Source organism: Scyliorhinus torazame, chromosome 10 (genome assembly GCF_047496885.1).
Source record: "Scyliorhinus torazame isolate Kashiwa2021f chromosome 10, sScyTor2.1, whole genome shotgun sequence".
In the NCBI taxonomy this organism is placed as follows: Eukaryota; Metazoa; Chordata; class Chondrichthyes; order Carcharhiniformes; family Scyliorhinidae; genus Scyliorhinus; species Scyliorhinus torazame.
In genome coordinates this window covers 176,904,798-176,931,530 of record NC_092716.1, presented here as the reverse complement: position 1 = coordinate 176,931,530, position 26,733 = coordinate 176,904,798, and the positions used below count along the sequence as shown (strand labels likewise).

The window sequence follows — 26,733 nt, the reverse complement described above, 5'->3', positions numbered from 1 at the left end:
TCCAGTTGCAGAGTGGGGAGCCAAGTCCTAGGTTTTGGAGCTTTGATACGAGCTTGGCTGGGATTATGGTGTTGAAGGTGGAGCTGTAGTCAATAAATAGGAGTCTGATGTAGGAGTCCTTGTTGTCGAGATGCTCTAGGGATGAGTGTAGGGCCAGGGAAATGGCGTCTGCTGTGGACCGATTGCGACCAGTGGACCGCCAATATCGCTTGTCCCGACTCCCGAGTTGTTGGTGAGCAGGAAGAAATTACAGATGGAGTTTGGGCTGCTCTTGACGGGCAAGGCGGTGCACCAACTGCAATGCTCAAGGGGGGCATTTTATGAATATGGGGAGAAAGCCAGTCGCCTGTTCCCAGCTGAGTGGCAGGCTGCCCTCCAGGAGGTAGTGCAGGTAAAGTAGTCAAGTGGCGGGTTGGTCCCTGCCCCAGGGAAGGTCAATGGGGCTTTTGTGGCCTTTTACCGCAGACTTTATAAATTGGAGCCCCCGGAGAGTAGGTTGCTCGTGATGGAATTTTTGGATGGCTTGTCTATCACAGTGGTAAGTGAGTGAGAAGAGAGGAATTGCAGACCACATTGAGCCTGGAGGAGATCATGAAAGGTATGGGTTTGATGAAGTTGGATAAGGGACCAGACGGATTCCCGATGGAATTTTACAAAGAAATTTGTGGGTCAGCTGAGCACAGGGCTAAATAGTTGGCTTTTAAAGCAGACCAAGGCAGGCCAGCAGCACGGTTCGATTCCCATAACAGCCTCCCCAAACAGGTGCCAGATTGTTGAGACTAGGGCCTTTTCACAGTAACTTCATTTGAAGCTTACTTGTGACAATAAGCGATTTTCCTTTCATTTCACATGTTTAATGATTCCTTGCCTGAGGGGTTTTGCCGGTTACGTTGGCTCAGGTATAATCTCTTTGATTTTGAAGAAGGATAATGATCTGACCAAGTATGGGTCATATTGCCCTATTTTGTTACTGAATACAGACGCTAAGCTTTTGGCGAAGGTTTTGGCAATGCGTTTGGAACCCTGCGTTCCAGGGCCGATATCGGAGGAATAGACTGGGTTTGTTAAGGGCAGGCAGCTATCAGCCAACATATGGCGATTGCTTAATATTATTTTGTTCCCCTCTCAAGTCCCTGAACCAGAGGTGATTATTTCAATGGACGCTGAAAAGGAGGTTGATAGGATAGAATTGGGGTATCTGTTCGTGATTCTTGGAAGGTTCGGATTGGGCCTAGATTTATATCTTGTATCCGTCTTTTATAATGAGTTCCCACCGTGGGTGTTTGAATGAATGCTCTGAGCTCAGAATATTTCCACTTAAAGTGCAGAATATTTCCAGTTAAATAGAGGTACAAGGCAGGGGTGCCCATTGCCCCCACTATTGTTTACCTTGGCAATTGAGCCTCTGGCAATAGCATTGAGGTCAACAACAGGGTTGGGGGGGAGGGAGCATAGGGTGTTCTTGTAAGTAGATGATCTGCTGTTGTGTATGACGGATCCTCTCTCCAATGTAGAGGAAATAATGAAACTACTTGGCTCCTTCTGTGTATAAGTTGAATCTGGACTAAAATCTGAATAATTTCCAGTGAACTCCTCTGGGAGGAGTGCCACATTAGGGGATGTTGCCTTTTCCCTTAGCCAGAGGTAGCTTGTGTTATCTGGGAATCTGAGTAGCCCATAACTGGGCCTCGCTGCATAACGTAATTTTATTAACTTGCTGAATGGGGTTAAGTCCGACTTGAAGAAGTGGGACAACCTCCCCCTGTCCTTGGCAGGCATGGTACAGTCAGTGAAAATGGATGTCCTTCCAAGGTATTGTTTCAGTGTCTTTCAGTTTTCCTTCCCAAATCTTTCTTTGTGAAGGTGAATAAAATGGATTTCTTCCTTTATTTGGGCAGGCTAGACCCCGCGGATTTGTAGGAAGTTTCTGCAGAGGAGGAGGCAGTCGGGGGGCCTAGCATTGCCTAATTTGTTATTTTCCTTATTGGGCTGCGAACATTGAGAAAGTATGGGGTTGGCTTTAAGATCCTGATTCCATATGGGGTGGATTGAAGCGTGCGTTTGCAGAGGTACTACTTTTGAGGGCCTTGGTTATGGATCCCCTTCCGTTTCCCCTGCTAAGTTATTTCAAGCCCGGTGGTGGTGGCCACTCTGCGGATGTGGAGACAGCTCAGGCAGCATTTTAAGCTGAGTGCCATGTTAATGTTAACCCCAATCTGCAGAAATCATCACTTTGACCTGGCGGTCTTGGATTTGTCATTTGGGTCATGGGGAGGGAAGAGTGGAACATTTTGAGGACATGTTTATAGAGGGTAGGTTCGCCGATTTTGAAGATTGGTTCGATAAATTCAAACTTCTGAAGACCAATCTATTTGTTTTTTTTCAAGTGCAAGACTTTTTACGCAAGGAGATTCCTTCCTTCCCCTTGGCCCCCGCTCTCTCTGTTGGATAGGGTCCTTACGCAGACTGGGAGGGGAAGATGTCAGATATTTATCGTCTAATCTTGTCGATGGAGCAGATTCCATTGGATGAGGTACAAAGGAAATTGGAAAGGGAGCTGGGTCTGGTGAGGCTCTTAACAGGGTCAACTCTACCTCCTCATGTGCTAGGTTCAGCTTGATTCAGTTCAAGGTGATGTTTAGGGCACATCTGACCAGGGCGCAGATGAGTGGATTTTTCTGCGAGTGGAGGATAAGCGCGAGTGTTGTTCTTGGGGCCATTGAATCGTACACACATGTTCTGGTCATGGCTTAAACATGTAAACTTTTGGGTCTCCTTCTTCAACACCACGTCAGGGATTCTTAGAATTGAGCTGGAGCCTTGCCCACTGGAGGCTATTTTTGGAGACTTGCCAGAGCTGCAGGCGATGGTGAAGACACAATGTCCCTATGGGATCGAATTGAGATGAGCTCCCCTCTGACAACTGCCTTCAGAGCCTCCCAGACCGTTGCCGCTGCTACCTCACCCGTATCGTTTGTTTCCAGGTAATCCTGGATGTTCCTGCTAATCCGCCCACAAACCTCTTCGTCCGCCAGCAGCCCCACATCCAGTCTCCAGAGTGGGCGCTGCCCTCTCGCCTCACTAAGCCACAGGTCCACCCAGTGCGGGTATGGTCCGAGACTGCGATTGCTGAGTATTCCGCCACCTTTGCTCAAGACAAAGAAGTCTATGCAGGAATACACCTTATGAACGTGGGAGAAAAAAAGAGAACTCCTTCGCTCTCAGCCATGCAAACCTCCAGGGAACCGCCCCCCTCCGGTCTTCGAATCCAGCCGTGAATGGAACACCTGGCCTACCAATCCCTTTCTCAATCTCGTGTGATCTGCGACCTTTAAATGTGTCTCCTGAAAGGGGAGGGTTGTTTGGCTACGATTTGTTTCATTTTTGGGTGGGTGGTGGGGATTGAGGATAAAGATACGTTTGGGTTTGTATTTGTTTTGTTTTTTACTGTGGTACAATGAAAAATTTTCAAAACTTAATTTAAATTCCCCAAATGCTGCGGTGGTGGGTTTTGAATTAAATTTTCTGGATCATTAATCCAGACCTGTGGATAACTAATCTAATAGCATAACCATTATGTTACAATATTGCTGTTAGCATCCTTTCACCAACTGCCTACTAATTTTATCATGTGAATTGGTGCCAGAACAGGGAAACCCCTTTTTTGTGTGAACTGGGTAGTGTAATACTGCGTGTCACCATATGTACTCCTTTCAATCTTCCAAAAGGCAGTTTTCATAGAATTTACAGTGCAGAAGGAGGCCATTCGGCCCATCGAGTCTGCACCGGCTCTTGGAAAGAGCACCCTACCCAAGCCCACACCTCCACCCTATCCCCATAACCCAGTAACCCCACCCAACACTAAGGGCAATTTTGGACACTAAGGACAATTTAACATGGCCAATCCACCTAACCTGCACATCTTTGGACTGTGGGAGGAAACCGGAGCACCCGGAGGAAACCCACGCACACAAGGGGAGGACGCGCAGACTCCGCACAGACAGTGACCCAAGCCGGGAATCGAACCTGGGACCCTGGAGCTGTGAAGCAATTGTGCTATCCACTATGCTACCGTGCTGCCCCTAGTTTGTTAGTAGTTCAGTCAAACAAGCAATTATAATTTGCAAATAGACATGCATGCTTACTGTAGGGGGAGAAGTCTATGTATGTTATGAAGGAAAATAAAAAAAATTGTATGGATTTGTATGCAGGCCTAAGGAAACTACATGTGTATGTGTATGGTTGGGTGGAGACCGTGTGTACTTTGTGATGCATTGAAAATGCACTGCCTCAATTTGAGCACACTCTCCTGAGTCTCAATATTATGGGTTCAAAGACACCTCAGAAGTTCAGTATATACTGTGTTAGGGATGGCAAACTGAGGCACTGTCTGTTAGTAGCTGCATTTCAAATGTAAAATATTGTGAGATGCTGCAGGACATGATGAGGTGCTATATAAATGGAGACCTTTGATATATTAATAAATACTCAGAACAGGTTATATATTTTTATTCAGCATGCTACACAGATTCAGGCATATGTTCTTGCACTGTGGGTTCGGGGGGGGGGGGGGAGATATGTTTATTTTTACGATGTTTTAAATGTTTTTTTCTCCAAGATATAAGGGAGATTTTGTGCACCCCACCCCCATGGCGTGTTTCTCGGCAGTGGGATTGTCTGGTTACTCTGATGTCAATGGGATTTTCCTTTGAATCCATCCACTGTCATTGGGAAACCCAAGGCAGGGGTTCAGCATTGGCGGGACCAGAAGATCCTACTGGCAAGAACAGTTGGAAAATCCCCTCTGTAGTGTATAGCATAGGTAATAGATTGGATTGATGGTTTAAATTTAGGAGGGGTATTTGTGACAAACTGTTTATCAACAGCCTTATTACAGCAAAAACTGTTGTTCACAGGGTTATGGAACTGCAGCATTGTCGTCATCAAAATCCAACAAGGAGAGCAGCAATGCTGCTATAATCCGTCGCTTCAATCATCACAGTGCCATGGTGCTGGCAGCCGTCCTCCGCAAACAGTATGTGTCAAGACAATTTCCTTTGATCCTTTTGCAAGACGTCTTTTCGTTTATTCACAGTTTTTAGTTTGTTTTTCTTTAGTCATTGATGGGATGTGAGAGATATTGGCAAGGCCAGCATTTGTTATCCATCCCGTCAGAAGGTGTTGGTGAACTGCCTTCTTGAATCCAATTAAGTTCTTGTTAGGCCATAGCAGGAGACAGTTACGAGTCAACCAACATTGTTGTGGATCTGAAATCACATAGGCTAAACTAGGGAAGGACAGCAAAGTATCTTCCCTCAAGGGTGTTAGTGAACCAAATGGGTTTTCACAACAATCTGGTAGTTTTGTCGTCCCTATCACTGATATTATTCATTCCAAATTCACTTAATCAGCTGAATTTCAATTCCTGGCTGATGCGGTGAGATTTAAACTTTCATCTGTGGATCATTAATCCAGTAACATAATCACAATGCTACTGGACCCATAATTATTTTGTGATGAATTGACAACAAATGCAATCAGTTTAAACCTCCCGTCCACCCTCCCCACTTCCTGCAGTGAATCTGGACTGCTGGAGATCACAGTCAATACTGACCACCAGCAATCTACATGCACGTTGTAATGGGGGCGTTGGATAGTAATCAATAGCTGGAGCCCAACTTGAATTTTCCCCTCCATAGTCCAGAGACACAAGGACCTTCAACTAAATTACTGTTTGGGTTACACTCGTGTAACTGAGTGCAGGCTAGGAATATGTCCTCGGACCTTCCAGTCTGTGGCGCCTACTGATGCACTTCTTACCATATCCAAACTCATCAGCGATCATTTTTTTATGCACTATGCATTTGCGGTGTTGAAATCTAACATATCCTATAGGAAGTTAAAAGTGTCAACACTTGCAAAGCTGTCCCAGCACTGGGTGATGATTTAATGGGAAATTTCTATTGCTATTTCCTGCCACGCCACTAGATGGTGCACCAAGGGTGAATTTGATCACTGACTTAATGTTTTCCTCATACTTTAATAAAACTGCTTTCTAAAAAGATTTGTCTGTAATTTTTCTCAGTTCATGAATTTTATGATCAAAATAAGATTCAGGAAAAGTTTGAAACAATACTTTTCACAACATTTCATTTTATCCATTAAGTTGCCCTTTTTTAACATTTTAGTTTCTTCATTAAAATTTGAAGATCTTTTCTTCTCCCAAAAGCCTGGGTTTGGACCTGATGTTTTCGTCCAGAGCGCTAATGCTGAGATGATATCCTAGGATATCAGTTCCATTCAGTAAGATGTGCTTTCAGTTCAGTAACATTTCCCAAAATAATAAAAAAAACAAGGAAGCATATTTTAAAAGCTTTATTGAGGTAATGTTTATATCTCTCTTTTCAAAGCGGAGCAGGGTACATACTACTTGAGTGTCTGAAAAATTACTAAAAATACCTTTTTTGTTGTAAAACCTGTAGTTACAAGTGGGGATAGATAAGCGAGAACATCTTTTAACAATTTTTGAAAAGTAAGCACCAGTTGAAGCTAACTGATTACATTATGCTTTTTTTGACAGAACAGGGAGATGCTATTGGCCTAAACATATGAAAAAGACACTTGATTTCTAACAGCGAATGAGGTAGCGAGAGAGATACAGGGGTTAATTTTTTAAATAAATATTTGTTTTAATATAAATTTAGAATACACAATTATTTTTTTCCCAATTAAGGGTCAATTTAGCGTGGCCATCCACCTACCCTGTACATCTTTGGGTTGTGGGGGTGAAACCCACGCAGACACAGGGAGAATGTGCAAACTCCACACAGACAGTGAGCCGGGGCCGGGATCGAACCTGGGACCTCGGTGCCGTGAGGCAGCAGTGCTAACCACTGCTCTACCATGCCACCCCGTTGAACAAATATTTTTATTGAATTTTACAATTTACAGGAGATTGAAATGGTTGTTTACAATTTACATGGTGTTCCTTTTTTGCCCTCCCCCACTTTCCCGCTATTTTCGGGCCCTGTCTTGGGCCCTTTCGTCTGCCATAGATGGTTCATTTGACGCTCATTTTGCTCTTATGGCTTTGTGGGGGGATCCTCTGGCCCCCTCCATCGGTCTCTCCCTCCCCCCCCCCCCCACCCCCACCCCCCACCCCATGTTCCTGACTGCTTTACGTGGCCCTAGTGGTTCCTGTACGCCCACCCGCCCCTCACCCTTTCTATTTGTAGTTGGCTTCAAACATGTCTTGAAACAGGCCGATGAATTGCCCCCACATTTTGTGCAAGCCACCATCCAACCTCGAATAGTGTATTTGATCTTCTCCAGATGGAGAAATTCTGACCGGTCTGCCAACCAGTCTGCAGCTGTGGCTGGTGCTGCTAATCGCCAGCCGAGCAGGATTCACTGGCGGGCGATTAAGGAAGTAAATGCAAGGTCGTTGGCCCTCTTCCCCATATGAAGTTCTGGCTGGACCGATACCCTGAAGACTCTCGGGAACGGCTCCATCTTCACCCCCACAACCTTGGACATTGCCTTGGAGAAGGCTGTCCAGAATCCGACAAGCCTGGGGCATGCCAAGAACATGTGGGCATGGTTGGCTGGGCCATCCGGACACCGTTCACACTTATCCCCCGCCTCTAGGAAGAACCTGCTCATTTGGGTTCTTGTCAGGTGTGCTCTGTGCACCACTTTGTACTGCATGCGGCTTAGCCTTGCACAGGAGGAGATGGAGTTGGCTCTACTTAGTGCTTCGCTCCAGAGTCCCCACCCTACTTGTGTCTCTAGTTCATCCTCACACTTCTGCCTTGCTTCGTCCAGTGATGCTCTCGCCCTCTCTAAATGTCGTCCCTATGTGTCCCCGCATCCTGTCCGCTTCCTGTAGCTCCTCCAACATTGTGTGTCTCTTGGGGCTCTCGGGTACCTCGTCGTCTCTTTGTGGAGAAAGTTTTTGACTTTTAAATGTCGGAATTCCTGTCCGTTCGGTAGTTCCAGTCTGTCTGTCAGCTCTTCTAAGATCGCAAGTCTGTCCCCCGTGTATAAGGCCCTAATCACTAGCCTTACCCAACCCCCCTCTTCTCCACGACTTAAAGGTGGCGTCTAGCATGGGTGGTGGGAACCTGTGGTTGGTGCAGATGGGGGCCATGGTGGACACCTCGGTTAAACTGAAGTGCTGTCTCATCTAGTTCCAGGTTCTTAGCATAGCTACCATCACTGGGCTGGATGTGTGCGTTGCCGTCTCCCCGCGGGTCCTTTTTAACTTCCTCGACCAGATTGGTCAGATTCCACTTGTGGTTCCGTGCCCAGTCGTGGGCTATCTGGATCCCCAGGTCGCGGAATTTGTTTTGGGCTAGTTTTAATGGGAAACCTTCCACCTCTGTCCCTCCCCCATTCAGGTTCACCGGGAAACCCTCACTTTTGCCCAGGTTGAGTTTGTAGCCCAAGAAGGCCCTAAACTCTTCCAGGAGCATCATGATTTCCTTCAAGCTGTTCTGTGGGTCCGAGATGTAGAGAAGCAGATCGTCCACATAAAGTGAGATTCTGCTCTCTGCCTCTTCTTCGGATACCCTTCCAGCCTCTTGCATCTTGCAGGACAATCGCCAGGGGTTCAATTGCCAGGGTGAACAGGAGCGGGGACATGGGCATCCCTGCCTGGTGCATCTGTCCAACTGGAAGTATTCGGAGCTGGTGTCATTGGTCCGAACACTCGCCCTGGGGACGTTGTACAGGAGTTTCACCCATGAGGTGAACCCCGTCCCCTGCCCAAACTGCTCCAGTACCTCAATGAGGTGCTTCCATTCGAATCTGTCGAAGGCTGTTTCTGCATCCAGGAAGACAGTCATCTCTGGTGTTCTCTTTCCGGAAGGTGTCATTATTACATTCAACAATCACCTGATGTTTGCAGTTAGCTGTCTACTCTTGTCAAAGCCCGTCTGGTCCTCTGCGACTACCTCTGCTACACAGTTCTCCTGTTTCTTGACTAAGACCTGTGAGTATTTTCATTTCTGCGTTCAGCAGCGAAATGGGTCAATATGATTTGCATTCCGTTGTGTCTTTGTCTTTTTTGGGTATCAGCGATATGGCGGCCTGTGTTAGAGTTGGAGGCAGGGTGTCACTCGCTAGTGAGTCTGCGAACATCTCCCATAGGTGCGGGGCAAGAGCTGGTGCAAATATTTTGTAGAAGTCAGACGGGAACCCGTCCAGTCCTGGCGCCATCCCAGCCTGCATGGAGTTAATACCCTCCATGATCTCTCCTAGTCCTATTGGTGCTTCCAGGTCCCTCCGTCTATCATCCCCCATGACTGGCATGTCCAGTCCATCAAGGAACCATTTTTCCTCTCGAGTCCCCGTCGGGAGCTCAAAGGCCTCAAATGCTTGGTTGACCTTTTTTGGTTCAACTACCAGTCGGCCTATGTTGTCCTTACCTGCGCTATTTCCCTCGTGGCTGCCTGCTTTCTCAGCTGGTGATCCAGCAGGCAGCTGGCTTTTTCTCTGTGTTCATACAGGGTCCCCCATGTCTGGCAATGTTGATGCACTGCTTTCCTGGTGCAGAGCAGGTTAAAGTACATTTGTAGCTTTTTCCTCTCCGCCAGAAGCTCTACAGTCGGGGCTCGGGGCATTTTCTGTCGACCTCCAGGAGTCGATCCGTTGCTACCTGGCCACCCTCTCTTCGTGCCTTGTAGGCTATAATCTCTCCCCTAATCACTGACTTCAGTGCCTCCCAGAACATAGAAGGTGAGCCTTCCCCATTCTTGTTGTTAGTAATGTACTCGCTTATGGCTTGTGATGGTTTCTGGCAGAAGACATTATTGGCCAAGAGGTCCTTATCCAACCTCCATGTGGGGTATTGGGTACCATCTCCAACCTCACATCCATGTAATGTGAAGCGTGGTTGGAGATGACTATTGCGGAGTATTCTGCTCTGACTATTTCCCCACTGCAGTGAAGTCGATACGGGTATATACATGATGTACTGGTGAGAAGAACGCGAATTCCTTCTCATGTGGGCATAGAAGCCGGCATGGGTCTACCACCCCCACCTGCTCCATGAATGTTCCCAGTTCCCTAGCCATGCCTGTCTTTTTCTCTGTTCTGCAGTTTGATCGGTCTATCAATGGGTTCTGTACGCAGTTTAACCCCCCCCCTGGTGGACGTGCCCCTGCACTCTGGGGTTTCCCTTTGTTCGGGGACCATCCAAAATGGTTGCCGATCTCACCATGAGGCCGGGTCTCTGCGCTCCGGGGTTTCCCTTTGTCCAGGGGCAATCCAACAGGCTACCAATTATCTGTATGCCACGTGGGTGCACCCCTGCACTCTGGGTTTCCCCTTTGTTTAGGGACCCTCCAAAGTGGCTGCTTATGGCGCCATTTTGTTCCCTCAACCTGAAGCTTACTGCTGAAGCCAATCTGAAATCCTTCTCTTCCTTATCATTGTGTTCCCCTCGTGGTCCCCCTTCCCTCCTCTGACCCCCTTTCTTCCCTGCCCTTCTTGCCAGACGCTCCCTCCCTGCCGGAAGGTACGCCGTGGCCCCACCCTTGCTTTCATGCTTCCTAGCGCTAGCTTTCCCTGTTAGTGTGGTGACTCCCATCCTGAGACTGGTCTTGCGCCTTTCCTATGCCTGATCAATAGCTGTTCCTCTGTCTCCTCTTTACCCTCTCCTGCTCTCTGCTGCCCTCGCCCTTTCCTGTGATCTGGTGTTTATGCTCAAAGCGAGGCAGTACTGCCCCATGCAAACATTCAAGTCCCCCACTGTGCTTTCTCCTTTCTTTCTCTGCCTCGTCCTCAATGCTGCCTTGTCTGCCCTTTGTCCAGGCCATTTGTCTGCATGAACCTACCTGCCTCTGCCGGGATGTTAAAATAATGATCCTTGTTTTGGAACGAAACCCAGAGCCTGGCTGAGAATAGCATTCCAAATTTTACTTCACTTTTTCTGTGATTGGATTTCGCTTGGTTGACTTCTGCCCTGTGCTTTGCCAGGTCTGCACCAATGTCCTGGTAGACTCGTATTCTATGTCCTTCCCAGCAGCTATGTCTTGACCACTGCAGGATCTTCTCCAGATCCTGGTATCCGTGTAGTTTGGCGATTATCCCCCATGGCTGCTCCCCTGGAGGAGAGCCACCTGATGTGCGGCTGCTCAGCACATCCCTGTCACTGGAATTCGATACAGAGGTTAATCGATAGTGAGAGAAAGATAGTTTCTTTCCTAATTTCAGTTGGGCTTCGGTCAGAGATCTCATGCGGCTTGGGGAAGCTGTTCCTCCCTACTAAGTTGCCCAGCATCTGGGCCACACAGTCTGTCTTGTCCCTGCCCTCGATCCCCTCTGGCAGGCCCATGATCTGGATTTTCTGGCGCTGAGACCGATTCTCCTGATCCATGACCTTCCCCTTCAGGCTCCCCTGGGTCGCCACCAACCTTATTATTTCGGCCTCCAAAGCAACAATTCTGTCGCTCTGGTCCATCAATGCCATTTCAAGCTCTAGGATTGTCTTTCCCTGAGCTTCCAGCTTCTTCCCCATTCCGTCGATCGCCGTCCGCATGGCAACCAATGGCTCCATCACCACCACTTTGAATGCCACCTGGATCTCTACTTTAATCGCCTCTCTCATTGCCATCAATTCCTTTGTAAGGAATGTGTTCCATCAATCTCGAGGTGATTTTTGGGAGGGTGGTCATTGTTGGGGTTGTCAGTCTCCCTCTCCTGGGGTGCCCGAGGACTCCTCATCTCATGGGTCCACTGTCTCGCTTGCTCACTGCTCTTGACCTTTTCCTCCGCTCCTACCTTCTTTGCGGCCACTTGAGCTCCCATGTGCTGTCTAACGGCACCTTTCCTCTTCCTTTCTTGCTTGTAGGTAAAATAAGTCTGAATTTTCGGGCTAAGTTCTTCCTAAAGTGCCTATTTTATTGTATTCTGGAGGAGAGCCACCTGATGTGCAACTGCTCAGCACATCCCTGTCACTGGAAGTTCATACAGAGGTTAATTGATAGTGAGAGAAAGATAGTTTCTTTCCTAATTTCAGTTGGATTTCTGATTTTAAAAATTCTGTTTCTTAAAGTTGAATTTCAAATGAAAAACCTTTAATTAGACCCATGCCAACAGGAGAGCACAATTGAGTGATAACTTTAGAACGGTAATTTTCATTTGTGTGCAGACATAGGAATTTATAATGGAAATATCTCAAATAAATGGCAAAATACATGCGTTTAAATGGTAACTGAGTTACATCTGCAAGCCTTGATTCAGTTATCCCTGTTTCACCACTCTTGACTTTGCAATATATTAAGAGTTTTGTGTATAAAATGCATTTTCTATCAGTGTTTCACAACTTGTGCCACTCGCCGTCACATTTTCCCTGTCACATTTTGTTGGTAACATACAATTTTAAAATAGTGTATCCTCCAGCTCATCATAGGAGATCTTCTAGATAAAATAACTTGCATTTATGTAGTATGCTTAAAGTAGAAGAATGTCCTATGTGCTTTATAAAGCCATGAAGGAAAATAGGGTAGTGATCAAAAGAGTAGTCAAAGAGGCATGATTTAAGGAGAATCTTTAAAGGAAGATGGGTAAGTAGACAGACAAGAGAGGCTGGGGGTGTATGAGTGGTGTTCCAGAGTTGTACCTGGGTGGTTGAAGATACAGCTGCTAATAATGCGTTGGAGGGAGAAGGAATGGAAAAGAGGCCAGAGGTGGAGGAATGAAGATTTTGGAGAATAATTGTGTAATGTAATTCTTTGTGTCCCATTGTAGAGAAACCCAAAATGATCAGAACAGTGAGAACAACAGCACCGATGGTAATTCCCGTGATTCAGATTGTTTCCAGCCACCAGTCAAGAAGGTAAGGATAAAGGGTGCTGCGAAGCAAATGAAGCTATATCATTCTGAAAGATTAAACAGGATAGATATCAGACTTCTCGTGTGGTAAACCATAATCAAAGTGGCATCCAACAACAGGGGTAAAAGCACAGACTCTACAAGACCTTAAATATTGAACAAAATCATCCATCCAAGATTTACCAGCACTTCACCTGCCAATTCTGATTCAGCATGCTCGGTCACTAGTCAAGTCAAGTGATACTTCCCCAGTGCCTCAGTATATTTACAAGATGAGAAACTGAGTCAGGCAAGCAAGGAAATTCCACAGTTTGATTCCCAGCCTGCTGAGTTAGCTGATTGCAGCTGGGTTTGTGGTAGGAACAATACAGTTAATTTAATTTATTCTTTCATAGGATGTAGACAAAACCAGCATTTGTTGCCTGCCCATCCCTAATTGCCTTTGAACTGAGTGGCCTACTAGCCATTTCAGAGAAAAGTTAAGAGTCAATACATTGCTATTGGTCTGGAGCCACATGTAGGCCGACAAGGTAAGGATGACAGATTTCTGTCCCCATAGGACGTTAGTGAACTTAGATGACCTTTTTACAGCAATCTATGTTCGTTGACCTGGTCACCATTACTGAGACTAGTTTTATTCCAGATTTATTTATTCAATTTAAATTTTTGAAGCTGCCATGGTGGGACTTGAACCCATATCCCTAGAGCATTAATCTGGGCCTCTTGATTACTAGACCAATTGCATCCTCTCTCTCTCTCTCTCCCTCTCTCTTGTGTGTCTCTCTCCCTCTCTCTCTTTCCCTCCCTCCCTCTCTCTCTAACCCCGCCCCCCTCCTAGCATTAATGTTTGTACCTCATTTAGTGAGAACATAGAACATACAGTGCAGAAGGAGGCCATTCGGCCCATCGAGTCAGCACCGACCCATTTAAGCCCTCACTTCCACCCTATCCCTGTAACCCAATAACCCCATCTAACTTTTTTTGGACACTAAGGGCAATTTAGCATTGCCAATCCACCTAACCTGCACGTCTTTGGACTGTGGGTGGAAACCGGAGGAAACCCACGCAGACACAGGGAGAACGTGCAAACTCCGCACAGACAGTGACACAGCGGGGAATCGAACCTGGGACCCTGGTGCTGTGAAGCCACAGGGCTATCCACTTGTGCTACCGTGCTGCCCGTGAGAGGCTGATCAGACCGGGTTCTATGTGAGCAAATTGTTCTAATCACAACAGCCCATCCTCTTTACATATTTGTTCAGTCTCTCTTCCTTCTTCCACTTCACTGATCTAATCTTAGATTTTGACATTGTTTCTGCCTTGGGAAATGACTTTCAAAGCTTCTGCCTTGGGAAGAGAATTTTACCGCTTCATTTCTCCTGCCTCTGTTTTAAGTCTCACGTTTAATGTTGCATCTATGCCTTACTGTTCTTGTTCCTCCATCACTGGTAGCAGTTTGTCCCATCCTTTCTTTATTTAAAATATCTTTGATCATCATTGCTGTTGTTCTAACAAGAAAGATCCAATTCTTTTAGTTTTCTTTCGTATTGGTGTTTCCAAATTGATGCATCCTCTTCAGAGCCTCTCATTAATGTGGAACCCTAATACTTCTCACAGTACTCTTATAGGTCTTAAAGATTTTATATAGACACATCATTACCTCTTAGTTTTTATATTCTGTAGTTGGTGGTGGGGATGGGAATCTATAATTCCATTTGGGTAGTCAACCAGAAATATTAACTGTTTCCCTCTCCACTGATGCTGCCTGACCTGCTAAGTTTTCCCAATGTTTTCTGTTTGTATTTGAGAATTCAATTAACCTATCTTCCAGCTTTAACAACTTTGGATGCTGCCTTTAATATCCTGTGAGCCTGTATTCCCAAATCCCTCTGCTCCCCACACTATCCAGTGGACCAATACCTTTACCAATGCTTTCTTTAATGCCTTGATGTGGGGTATTCTTGCCCATCTTCTTTCCAAACCCTATTCAATAGAGGACCTGCATCCTGTGTAGGAACAGTATCCTGCTGACCCTCATTATTCTCTTGACACACAGGAAAAGTCACTTTTTGCCTATTTCTACACTTGAAATTCTGTACTTCCCAATATGTCTCTTTTGCAAATATCCACATTCTGCAAGGAAGTTGATTTTCTGACCTTTGTAGTAATTGCTTTTCTTGTACTTTGTTACTTTTCACCTTTTGAAGTCTCATTTGATTGAGGACATGTCTAAGAATGAAACTTCATTGCTCAGATGGCCTAGTTTTAAAATCTAATTTTCCCAGGAGAAAATTGTCTTCTAGTTTTTCCTCAGCTGTGTGGTTTCAATATATCATGTGAGCTGGAAAGAGGAAAGTTTAACTTCAAACTAATCAGATTGGAGCTAAAAACTGAAGTTCAATTCAATTAGAAATTATTTGAAAGGGATAAAGAAAATGGGAGACCAATATATCATGATACATTAGGCGAGGGGTATAGGATGGTCTGTGGATTAGAATGGCAAGATCAGATGGGGTGATGGTTCTTTAGGAGAGCACAGCAATTGGGTAGGACAATGTGATACAGCTTATATTAAAGTTTGATTGTTGGTATTTTTCTTTCTGTGAAGGTGAAGTTACAGGAAGCAATAGAATATGAAGACTTGGGAGAGAAGAACTCAAAAAAGACAGTTGCACTAAATTTGAAGAAGGCTGACAGGTAGGTTTGTGATCAAAGAGCAGGATTGTGTGATCCAAACAGGTAGATGAATTATACAAATTTATGCACAAACTTATGTGCTGACATTTAAACTGATTCAGTAACCGTTTATGGCAATGGCTGTTTTTGTACATTAAGGTTGAACTTTCTAAGAATAAAAGTTAGGTTCTACACATGGTAGATAATTGGATATTCTTCCTCAAGGTACACTTACGATAGTGCATTCCTGAAAAAGCTATCTGTCCTTTTTCTCTCCTATGCCTTATAAATGTGGTAACCTTAGTTATCAGTTCCCTTTTTCCTATGGTTAGCAGCAGGGCTACACTGCCACTTCTCATATCGAAGAAATCTTTCCAGCACCTTTTAAACCTTGCAGAATTAATTATAGTGCTAGTTGTTTCTTCTTTCTAGATATTCTCAAATTGTCTCTCTTTATTTCTCTGAGTATTTTACCATGAAGCACACTTCTTATAAATGGAACACAATGGTTTTTCTTCTGTTATGCTTTCTTCCATTTTGCTCATTCCTTCCATCTAACTTCCAGCCTACTAAATTTCTTCCAGCTGATTGTCTGGTATATAAATTTACTAGAATTTTCCCTTATATTAATTTGAGAAGGGTGACCAGTGAATCACCCAAATTAGCCATATAAAAATGTGTACCCGTGTCAGTTTTTTTTCTTCTTAGTAACTGAAATATCTAATGAACAAAACTCAATCATAAAATTTGTGATGTTGTGATCTCTATAGAGACTGATAACTTTAAAAAATAAATTTGAACTTCCAGTTATTAGCTGAAAGGATGATATGTTAGGATTTTATATTTTAAAAGAAGTTTTACCATATCAGTGATTGAGGACAAAACACTTACTAGAGACTACTTTAAACCACCAGAGTTTGCTCCTTTCTACTTTTAATGTCAACTGCGAACCCCAACTGTGTTACGTTACGCCATCTCTTAAATAGACATCCAATCCCTTGAAACTAGTCCAGTGTGTTTTGCAGCTCCCAAAGGTTTACTTCTGTTATTTCCTTTACCAAAACTATATTCCACCATAAGATATTTCTGAGAACGTTTCTTCCAGCTTCAGCTAAGCTAACTTTCCAGCTTTGTTTGAACTCCACATGATCTTGGTCTTCAGACTGAGTCTGAGCTCCCACCCACATTCTGCGTGGTGATCAATAAAGTTGCATTTTCATTGCTCAAGTTGCAGGCCCGGCTAACATCTCTCTCTTTTTCTTCCTTGCCTCCTAGTTGGCTGCAGACCACACAATACAAACTACAAGTCCTCTCTCTCTCTCTGAAATTTCTGGACTTGTAGGGAAGCATGTAACCTGATCTCAAAATGGCTTCCTCTGTCCCTTTCTCCTTGACAATGGGAAACACATTATGTTTGTATCCAAGTAGACATGTTAATCAGCTATCTCTGATCACAACAGCCCTTCACCTTAGAAACAAAAGGGACTTATCTAGTGTAACTCTTAACAACTTGATGCCGATAACACCGGAGACTTAGGTTCTTCTCATTGTGGACCTAGAAATAGCTGTCATTGTCCCAGGTGTAAGCATCCGGCTCGTCCATTATAATAAAATAATCTTATTTTCTCTTGGTCATTAATAGTTAAACCACCCAGGTTTACGGTCAGACTCAAGCAAATGTCACACGATTCCTTTTATTTCTCTGAAATTTACAGATATAGTCTCAAACTATAAAACTCTTACAAACCAAAAGATATAGTCCTAATCCATGATGATCCTATAAACCTATCTTGATTCATATGCAAGTACCATTGAAAAAGAAAACCTGAAATCCACGGAGAAGAGGTCTCAACAGTCACATACAGCAGTACATTTTAAATGTGCAATGACACTTAACATAGTATTGCCACTGCCTGCAAATGGGTAGAAAGTTTAGGAACTTAAAGAGAGGGCAGATTGGTGAAAGGGGACTATAGAGGAACAGGCTGGAGACCAGGAACTTGAGAAAGGTAATAGAACTGGAAAGTCCAGAATAGGAAGGGTTTGGCATGGGCCATGAACAGATGTTTATGCTTCCCAGAGTGAGTGACTCATTGTATCATTCACCATAATAATTTGTGCCGAAGGCTACTCTTAACTCTCCAATGAGTTTATACAGTAGAAAGCGCCACTTGTTTATATATCATTTTTAATCTGTATCTGTCTTCAAGAACCTATTCATTTTCTTTGTTTTGCTGCACCAGAATGGGTTTAGGCTCCCCTTGTTTTTAAAGTGGATGGGTGCCAATTGTTGTTTGGATCATCGGGCTAAGTTACCATTCATGTAAAATCAAAAATGTCAGTATTTTTGTTATTTGTGCAGAGCATGGAATTGTAGTTGTTAAATTGGGGATAACCGACTGCTTTTTGGACAATTCACACAACCTTGGTATATTGGCCAAACTGTCCTGAAGTGCCTCAAATTTACTCGGCTGACATTCCAATCAGTAACTAATTCCAGCTGTGCTACTGAACAAAACCTCCAATGGTGCCATACCTAAACACAAATATATCAGGCTATGTAAAGTGATCAGGCCAGCAAGGGAAGGCCTTTCTGGCACTCAGGGTGGGTCGCTACCACAACATTTCTTCTTTGTAGTTTGGGGCCATTGCAGCCCATTGTGTAATAAGTGCACTCTAACTTGTTTGTAGTTGTAACTTTTCAGAAAGGGACTAAAGTGTGGAACCTAGTTGTTGATCTTCCTAACTCTGGAGTGAGCCGCATTAGATTGAAGTATGAAAAAAAGAGGAATTGAGTAAATTCTAGAGGCCGCTGCATATTGCTTCATGATGTTCTGACAACAGCTCATATGCAACTAAAATAGAGCACAGCTAACGGAACACAATTCTTATTTTAGTGAAATTCAATCTTTCTTTTCTATTTTTCTTTTAGATATTTTCATGGTCCAACTCCTGTTCGGTCTCAACATTACGCATCTAGCCAGGATATCATTAACTCGGTCCATTGTATTCAACAAGAAATGGCTAATTACAGCCCCAGTCTTGCTCAGGTATGACCAATAAAATAAGCATAAATATTTTGTGCCTCTGCTGAACACAAATCATCTTGTTTGTGTTTGCAGTTTCAACTGGACAGAAAGAGGAGTAGAGTAGAATGAAGCTTTGTAAATGAGAACTGAACTGCAAAGAGGGAATGAGGCACATCTATACCTCATCTAATATCATTGCTCATTTTTGTCAACGTCCTATTTGATTAGTTAATGTATGATGGAGAGCAACATATGAATACAAAGAAAATGTGAACCATGGACAAAGATACAATAGTTTGCTTCTGTGGTAATTCACATTTAATCATTTGTTGTCCTACTACTGAATATCCAAAACGGAGCTTGAGCAATGGATTCACCATATATGCATTGATTCGTAACTTTCATCCACAAATCTTTGCTCCAAACAGCTCTTTGAACTTTCACTTCAGAAACAGTCATCGGACCTACAAAACTGAAAACGCATCTTAAGTTGAAGCGTTGTAACTTTGAACTGATTTTATGATGATGATAAACAATGTTATAAATGGGGGATTGGTTCCTGAACCAAGGCCTGATACCTATTTTCAGCAAAATAACACAGAATTTTAAACTCAAATTGATTAATTGATTCCCGTAACAGCCTCCCCGAACAGGCGCCGAAATGTGGCGACTAGGGGCTTTTCACAGTAACTTCATTGAAGCCTACTTGTGACAATAAGCGATTTTCATTTCATTTTCATTTCATTTCATTTCATTATAATTGAGTAATATATCAACATGTTTATTGACATTAAAAATCATAGAAATGTATATACTGTATAGTACTATACATTAACTGCAAATGATTTTAAAAGCATAGACACATTTTAAAAGCCTTAATTTGTCTTCATTCATGGGTCATGGGTGGATCTGGCTGGGTGAGGTTTTCAGGGAAGGACTTCTTTGAGATAGCTTTTCTGGACTTTTGAAGGGTTCTTGGTTGACATTTTGAAGGGTCCTTGGCTGGAATCTTCTCAGGATTTGGGTTTTTCTGGAGTCTTCTCGGCTTTCTCAAAAAAAGTGTCCAAGAATGTTTGGACAGATGTTCTCCTCCTTGTAAATTTCTCTAACAGCTGTACATGTTTTACATGCCATTATCCCCTGATGCACTGCATTCAATGCTGGGGGCATGTTCCTTAAACAGAGTCATGGCAGCTTCCAAATATTGAAATGTCTCAGCCAACATGTGTGCTGTTAAGACTACGCAGAGGAATCTCTTCAAAAGCGGATGCATCATCTTCCTCTGCCACTTTTTCTGTTCCAATTCAGTGGGGTCTTCATTAGCTAATTCCTCAGAATGCGATGCCAGCAACTCATCAAGTCTGGTGCAATGTTGAAAGTTCAGTTTTTCGCCCATTTCAACAACATTCTTGGTCACCTCTTAACCTTGTCCATAAAGCCTTGGAAGTCATCCTCAAACTCGGGACACAATTTTCTCATGCAAATGTGATTGTGTGATTATTCCATGCCTCACTTATGTTCTTAACTGCATCCCTCTTCTGAACTCCAGCGAATATAGATCCTAACCAACTCAATCTCTCTCATACTTCAGTCTCGTCACCCCAGGAGTCAGTCTGGTAAACCTTTGCTGAATTTGCTTTATAACAAGAACATCGTTCCTCCGTTAAGGAGACCAAAATGGCCATACCAAGTCTCTGTATATTTGCAGCAAGACATCCCTGCTCCTGTCCTCGAATCCTCTTGCTATGAGGGCCAACATATCATTTGCCTTTCTTATTGCCTGCTGCACCTGAATGCTTACTTTCAGCGACTGGTGTACAAGGTCACCTTGCGTATTCCCCTCTCAAATCTATAGCCATTTAGATAAGCTGCATTCCAGTTTTTGCTACCAAAGTGGATAACCTCACATTTATCCACATTATACTGCATCTGCCATGCATTTGCCCACTCACTCAACTTGTCCAAATAACACAGAAGCATCTCTGCATCCTCCTCACAGCTCGCCCTCCCACCCAGCTTTGTGTCATCTGCAAATTTGGAGGTATTACATTTAGATTCTCCATCTAAATCATTAATACATATAATGAATAGCTGGGGTCCCAGCACCAATCCCTGCAGCAACCCATTTGACACTATGCCATTTGGAAAAAGACCCGTTTATTTCTACTCTTTGTTTCCTGTCTGTCAATCAGTTTTCTACCCATATGAATACACTACCCCCATCATAATGCACTTTAATTTTACACGCTAATCTCTTATGTGGGACTTTGTCAAATGCCTTCTGAAAGTCCAAATAAACCACATCCGCTGGCTTCCCCTTATCAATTCTATTCGCTATCTCCCCGAAGAATTTCAGTAGATTTGTCAAGCATGATTTCCCTTTTGTAAATCCATGCTGACTCTGTCTGATTCTGCCACTGTTTTCGAAGTGCTCTGCTATTAAATCTTTTACAATGCACTCTAGCATTTTCCCCACTACTGACATCAGGCTGACTGGTCTATAATTCCCTGTTTTCTGTCTTCCTCCCTTTTTAAATAATGGGGTTACATTAGCTACTCTCTCATCTGTAGGAACTGTATCAGTGTTTCGGATGCCTAGTCAACTCTCAACAGTGGCCAAGAGGCTGAACCAGAGCCGTAACTTTTAAAATTTTACGACAGTGCAGAAAAACTGTTTCTTTCCAGGAGTGATAATATAAGTAGGGCATGGTTAATTTATAAACAAACTTTATTAAAACAAAAGAAAATAATATTTAAAGTTTTAAACTTCATCCATAGCAGATTACATGTAGTTTCTTAACCTTAACACACTAATTACCATTAAACAACACTGTAGCTCTCATGTCACTTTCACAGACAGGTGATTCCAAAGACTGCCTCGATGGCAACTTGCATGACCTTCCCGGTTGATTTCCGAAACCTTATCCTTGTAATCTGTTCAACACAGCATTCTCTCTCTCTCTCCCTCTCGCCATGCTATAGATATGCAACTAACCTTACATTCATGGACAAAGAGACCATCAGACTCTAATGGGCTAATAGCTGGTCAGCCAGGAATGTCCCAAACGAAAGTTGATCTTGAGTGACTCACCCTTGCTGAACCGGGCCATCCTATGTATTCCCACTAACGAGTTTAAATCTGAATCGACAATTAAACTCATGCTAGGTGTGGGCGTATTCCTCTGACTCGGTGCTAGCAGGTTTCCTTTCCACCCTCAGTCTGTTTAACCCCTAAATTGCCTGCTACATTGAGGTCTCATTTCTGGACCTAATTTCCTAATATATCCCTTGCGTGACACCAGAATCTGTAGAATCTTGCAAGATGACCACCAATGCATCTGCTATTTCTAGGGCCACTTCCTTAAATACTCTGGGATGTACATTTATTGGCCTTCAATCCCATCAATTTCCCCAATACTATTTGTCTACTAATACTGATTTCCTTCAGTTCCTCCCTCTCACTAAACCCTATGTTCCCCAACATATGTTCCCCAACATACTGGTATGTTATGTGTCCTCCTTTGTGAAGTATGTATTTAGTTGGTCAACTATTTCTTTGTTCCCTATTTATAAATTCCCTGTTTCTGACTGTAAGAGACTTACATTTGTCTTCACCAATCTTTTTCTTTTCCCACATCTATAGAAGCTTTTATGGTCTGTTTTTATGTTCTCTGCATGCTTATTCTCTACTCTACTATCCCCTTTGCTGAATTCTAAACTGCTCCCAATCCTCAGGTCTGCTGTTTTTTCTGGCCAATTTATATGCCTTTCTCTTGGATCTAATACTATCTCTAATTTCCCTTGTAAGCCATTTTAGGACACCTTTCCCATTTCATTTTTACGCCCAATGGGAATGAACAATTGCTGCAGTTTACCCATGTGCTCTTTGAAGGTTTGCCTTTGCCTATCCATCGTCATCCCTTTAAATAACATTCCCCAATCTATGATAGCCAACTCATGCCTCATACCGTCACAGTTTCCTTTATTTAGATTCAGGGCCCTAATCTTCGAATCAACTATGTCACTCTCCATCTTGATTAAGAATTCTATCATTTGATGGTCGCCTATCACCAAGGGATCTCTCACAACTAGATTGCCAATTATTCCTTTCTCATTACACAATACCCAGCCTCGGATGGCCTGTTCTCTAGTTGGTTCCTCAATGTATTGGTCCAGAAAACCATCCCATATAAATTCCAGGCATTCCTCCACTATGGTATTGTTACTAATTTGATTTGCCCAATCTATATGCAGATTAAAATCACCCGTAATCACTTCCGGTTGCAGCTATGCCTAAGTAGGTCGCATGTTCGGCAGCTCCCGCCGGGAACGGACTTTTGGGCTCTTCAGAGGGGCCCCAATGGAAATTGTTCGACGGCTTCCAGTGTGGGAAGGTGACAGCAGGGTCCCCCCGACATTATATGGATTGGACCAGGAGTGGAGCGGTTAAAAAAGTGATCCTGGTGCAGCGAAAAGTGCGAGGGAGGAAAAGCAAGATGGCGGCGGGTGGAGACCAAGCAGCGTGGGCGCAGTGGTCGCAGGAGCAGCAGGAGTTTCTTAAACGCTGCTTTGAGGAGCTGAGGACAGAAATGCTGGCGCCAATGAAGGTGGCGATTGAGAAGCTTGTGGAGACCCAGAAGGCCCAAGGGGCGGCAATCCGGGAGGTGCGGCAAAAAGCCTCTGAGAACGAGGACGAGATCTTGGGCCTGGCAGTGAAGGTGGAGGCGCTGCACGAGGTGGGCGGAAAAATTCGAGGACCTGGAGAATAGGTCGAGGAGGAAGAATCTTTGGATTCTGGGTCTCCCTGAGGGAGTGGAGGTGCCCGATGCCGGGGCATATATGAGCACAATGCTCAATTCGCTGATGGTGGCGCGAGCTTTCCTGAGGCCCCTGGAGCTGGATGGGGCTCATCGGGTCCTGACAAGGAGACCCAAAGCCAACGAGCCACCAAAGGCTGTAGTGGTGAAGTTCCACCGCTTTATGGACAGAGAGTGTGTTCTGAGATGGGCCAAAAAAGAGCGGAGCAGCAGGTGGGAGAACATGGAGATCCGAACTTGCCAGGACTGGAATGCGGAGGTGGCTAAGAAGAGGGCTGGTTTCAACCGGGCTTCCATCGGAAGGGGGTGAAGGTCGGGATGCTGCAGCCAGCGCGATTGTGGGTCACGTTCCAAGATCAGCACCACTATTTTGAAGCGCCTGATGAGGCATGGAACTTTATACAGACTGAAAAGTTGGACTCAAATTGAGGGTTTGTCGTGGAGGGGATGTTTACTGTGTTTACTGCGTTTGGGGAATGTTCTCTGGGTTTGAGTGCTGGGTGGGGATGGGTGAATGGATTTGATGTGGGGGCTGTGGGAGAGTGTGGGCGTCGGTGTTGGAGGGGCAGGGCCCCACGGGAGAAGAGGGGGGGTGGAGGCCCGGTGGATGGGGAGTTGGGGTAAGGCCGCAAAAAGGAGCTGCGCCAGAGGGGGTCGGGGCCGGCTCAGGAAAGCGCGAGCGTTTTCCCGCGTTAGGGAATGATGGGGGCGGGGCCGGGGGGGGAAGGGCGGTGCTGGAGAGGAGCGCGCACTGATTGCCAAGGGGTGGGGGGATTCTCGCACTGGGGGGTCGATGGCATGGCGGGAGAGGCCGGGGTCAGCAGGAGTCAGCTGACTTGCGGGAGTGTCATGGGGGAGCAAAATGGCTAGATGAGGATCTAGCGGGGGGGAGGGGGAAACTGGGTTGCTGCTGCATTGGCCAAAGGGGAGCTGGAAGTAGGAGAGGTAGACGGGGCGGGGGTCCGCCGCCTGGGGGACTGGAGGGTGCGGGAGGTGCGGGCAAGTGGCTGGCCTAGAAAAGGAGATGGCTAGTCGGCAGGGGCGGGGGGGGAGTAGCTCCCCTAGTCCCCCCGATCCGGCTGATAACTTGGAATGTGAGGGGCCTGAACGGGCCGGTCAAGAGGGCCTGGGTGTTTGCGCACTTAAAGGGACTTAAGGCAGACGTTGTTATGCTCCAGGAGACTCATCTGAAGGTGGCAGATCAGGTTCGGCTGAGAAAGGGATGGGTAGGGCAGGTCTTTCATTCAGGGCTGGATGCGAAGAACAGAAGGGTTGCAATACTGGTGGGGAAGCAGGTGTCGTTCGAAGCACTGAATATTGTAGTGGATAATGGAGGTCGATATGTGATGGTGAGTGGTAGGTTGCAGGGGGTGAGGGTGGTACTGGTGAATGTACATGCCCTGAATTGGGATGATGCCGGATTTATGAAACGCATGCTGGGTCGGATTCCGGATCTGGAGGTAGGAAGCTGGATAATGGGGGGGACTTCAACACGGTGCTGGAACCAGCACTGGACCGTTCTAGGTCCAGGACGGGTAAGAGGCCGGCTGCGGCCAAGGTGCTTGGGGGGTTTATGGACCAGATGGGGGGAGTGGATCCATGGAGGTTTGCCAGGCCGCTGGCCAGGGAATTTTCCTCCTTTTCCCACGTCCATAGAGCCTACTCCCGGATAGACTTTTTCATTTTGAGTAGGGCGCTAATCCCAGAAGTTGAGGGAGCAGAATATTCGGCCATAGTCTCTCGGACCACGCCCCGCATTGGGTGGAGCTGGAGTTGGGGGAGGAGAGGGACCAGCGCCCGCTGTGGCGCCTTGATGTGGGACTGTTGGCGGATGAGGGGGTATGCAGGCGGATGCGGGGGTGTATTGAAAGATATTTTGAAGCCAACGACAATGGGAAGGTGCAGGTGGGGGTAGTCTGGGAGGCGGTGGTCAGGGGAGAGCTAATCTCCATTAGGGCCCACAGGGAGAAGAGAGAGGGGAGGGGGAGGTTGGAGTGGGAGATTTTAAGGGTGGACAGGAGGTATGCAGTGGCCCCCGAGGAGGGGCTACTTCGGGAGCGACGGAACCTCCAGATGGAATTCGACCTGTTGACCACGGGGAAAGCAGAGGCACAGTGGAGGAAAGCGCAGGCGGCGACGTATGAGTATGGGGAGAAGGCGAGTCAGATGCTGGCACATCAGCTTCGTAAGAGGGAGGCAGCGAGGGAGATTGGTGGAGTTAAGGATAGAGGGGGGAATACGGTGCGGAGTGCGGTGAGAATAAACAAGGTATTTAGGGACTTCTATGGGGATCTGTACAGGTCTGAGCCCCCAGCGACGATTCCTAGATCAGCTGAGGTTCCCGAGGGTGGAGGAGGAGCAGGTGGCTGGTTTGGGGGCGCCGATTGGGCTGGAGTAGCTGGTTAAAGGATTGGGGAGCACGCAGGCGGGGAAGGCCCCGGGGCCGGATGGGTTCCCGGTTTAATTTGACAGGAAATGCCTGCAGGGCCCGTTGGGCCCGTTGCCAGTGAGGACTTTTAATAAGGTGAGGGAGGGGTGGACCTTGCCCCCGACAATGTCCAGGGCGCTGATTTCTTTGACCGTGAAGCGGGACAAGGAACCATTGCACTGTGGGTCGTATAGACCGATCTCGTTCCTCAATGTTGATGCTAAGTTGCTGGCGAAGGTGCTGGCTACGAGAATTGAGGACTGTGTCCCGGGGGTGATTCATGAAGACCAGACGGGATTTGTGAAGGAGAGGCAGCTAAATACAAATGTGCGGAGGCTCCTCAATGTGATTATGATGCCCTCGGTGGAGGGGGAAGCGGAGGTAGTGGCAGCTATGGATGCGGAGAAGGCCTTTGATCGGGTGGAGTGGGAGTATCTTTGGGAAGTGTTGCGGAGGTTTGGGTTCAGGGAGGGGTTCATCAGTTGGGTCAGGCTGCTATATAGAGCCCCAGTGGCGAGTGTGGCTACGAACCGGCGGAGGTCAGAGAACTTTCGGCTGTACCGGAGGACGAAGCAGGGGTGCCTCCTATCCCCCTTGTTGTTTGCACTGGCAATTGAGCTGCTGGCCATGGCAGTGAGAGAGTCCAGGAAATAGAGGGGACTGGTCCGGGGGGGGAGAGGAACACCGGGTGTCGTTGTATGCCGACGACCTGTTGTTGTATGTGGCGGATCCAGTGGAGGGGATGGCGGAGGTCATGCGGATCCTTAGGGAGTTTGGGGACTTTTCGGGGTATAAACTCAATGTAGGGAAGAGTGAGCTCTTTGTGGTGTATTCAGGAGACCAGGGAAGGGGGATAGACGAGCTACCGCTGAAGAGGGCGGAAAGGAGCTTTCGGTACCTAGGGATCCAAGTAGCTAGGAGTTGGGGGGCCCTGCACAAGCTTAAT

General features: G+C 45.8%; 1 protein-coding gene across 7 annotated transcripts in view; it reads left to right on the top strand.

Moving 5' to 3' along the window:
- gtf2h1 (general transcription factor IIH, polypeptide 1) overlaps positions 1 to 26,733 on the top strand; it is a 155,886-nt gene that overhangs the window by 87,638 nt on the left and 41,515 nt on the right. For all 7 annotated transcript variants that reach the window (XM_072518986.1, XM_072518988.1, XM_072518989.1 and 4 more), the window contains 4 exons: positions 4,917 to 5,035; positions 12,754 to 12,841; positions 15,446 to 15,534; positions 18,446 to 18,563. In XM_072518986.1, the coding sequence (XP_072375087.1) occupies positions 4,917 to 5,035; positions 12,754 to 12,841; positions 15,446 to 15,534; positions 18,446 to 18,563 (414 nt within the window). The remainder of the gene's footprint in view (positions 1 to 4,916; positions 5,036 to 12,753; positions 12,842 to 15,445; positions 15,535 to 18,445; positions 18,564 to 26,733) is intronic.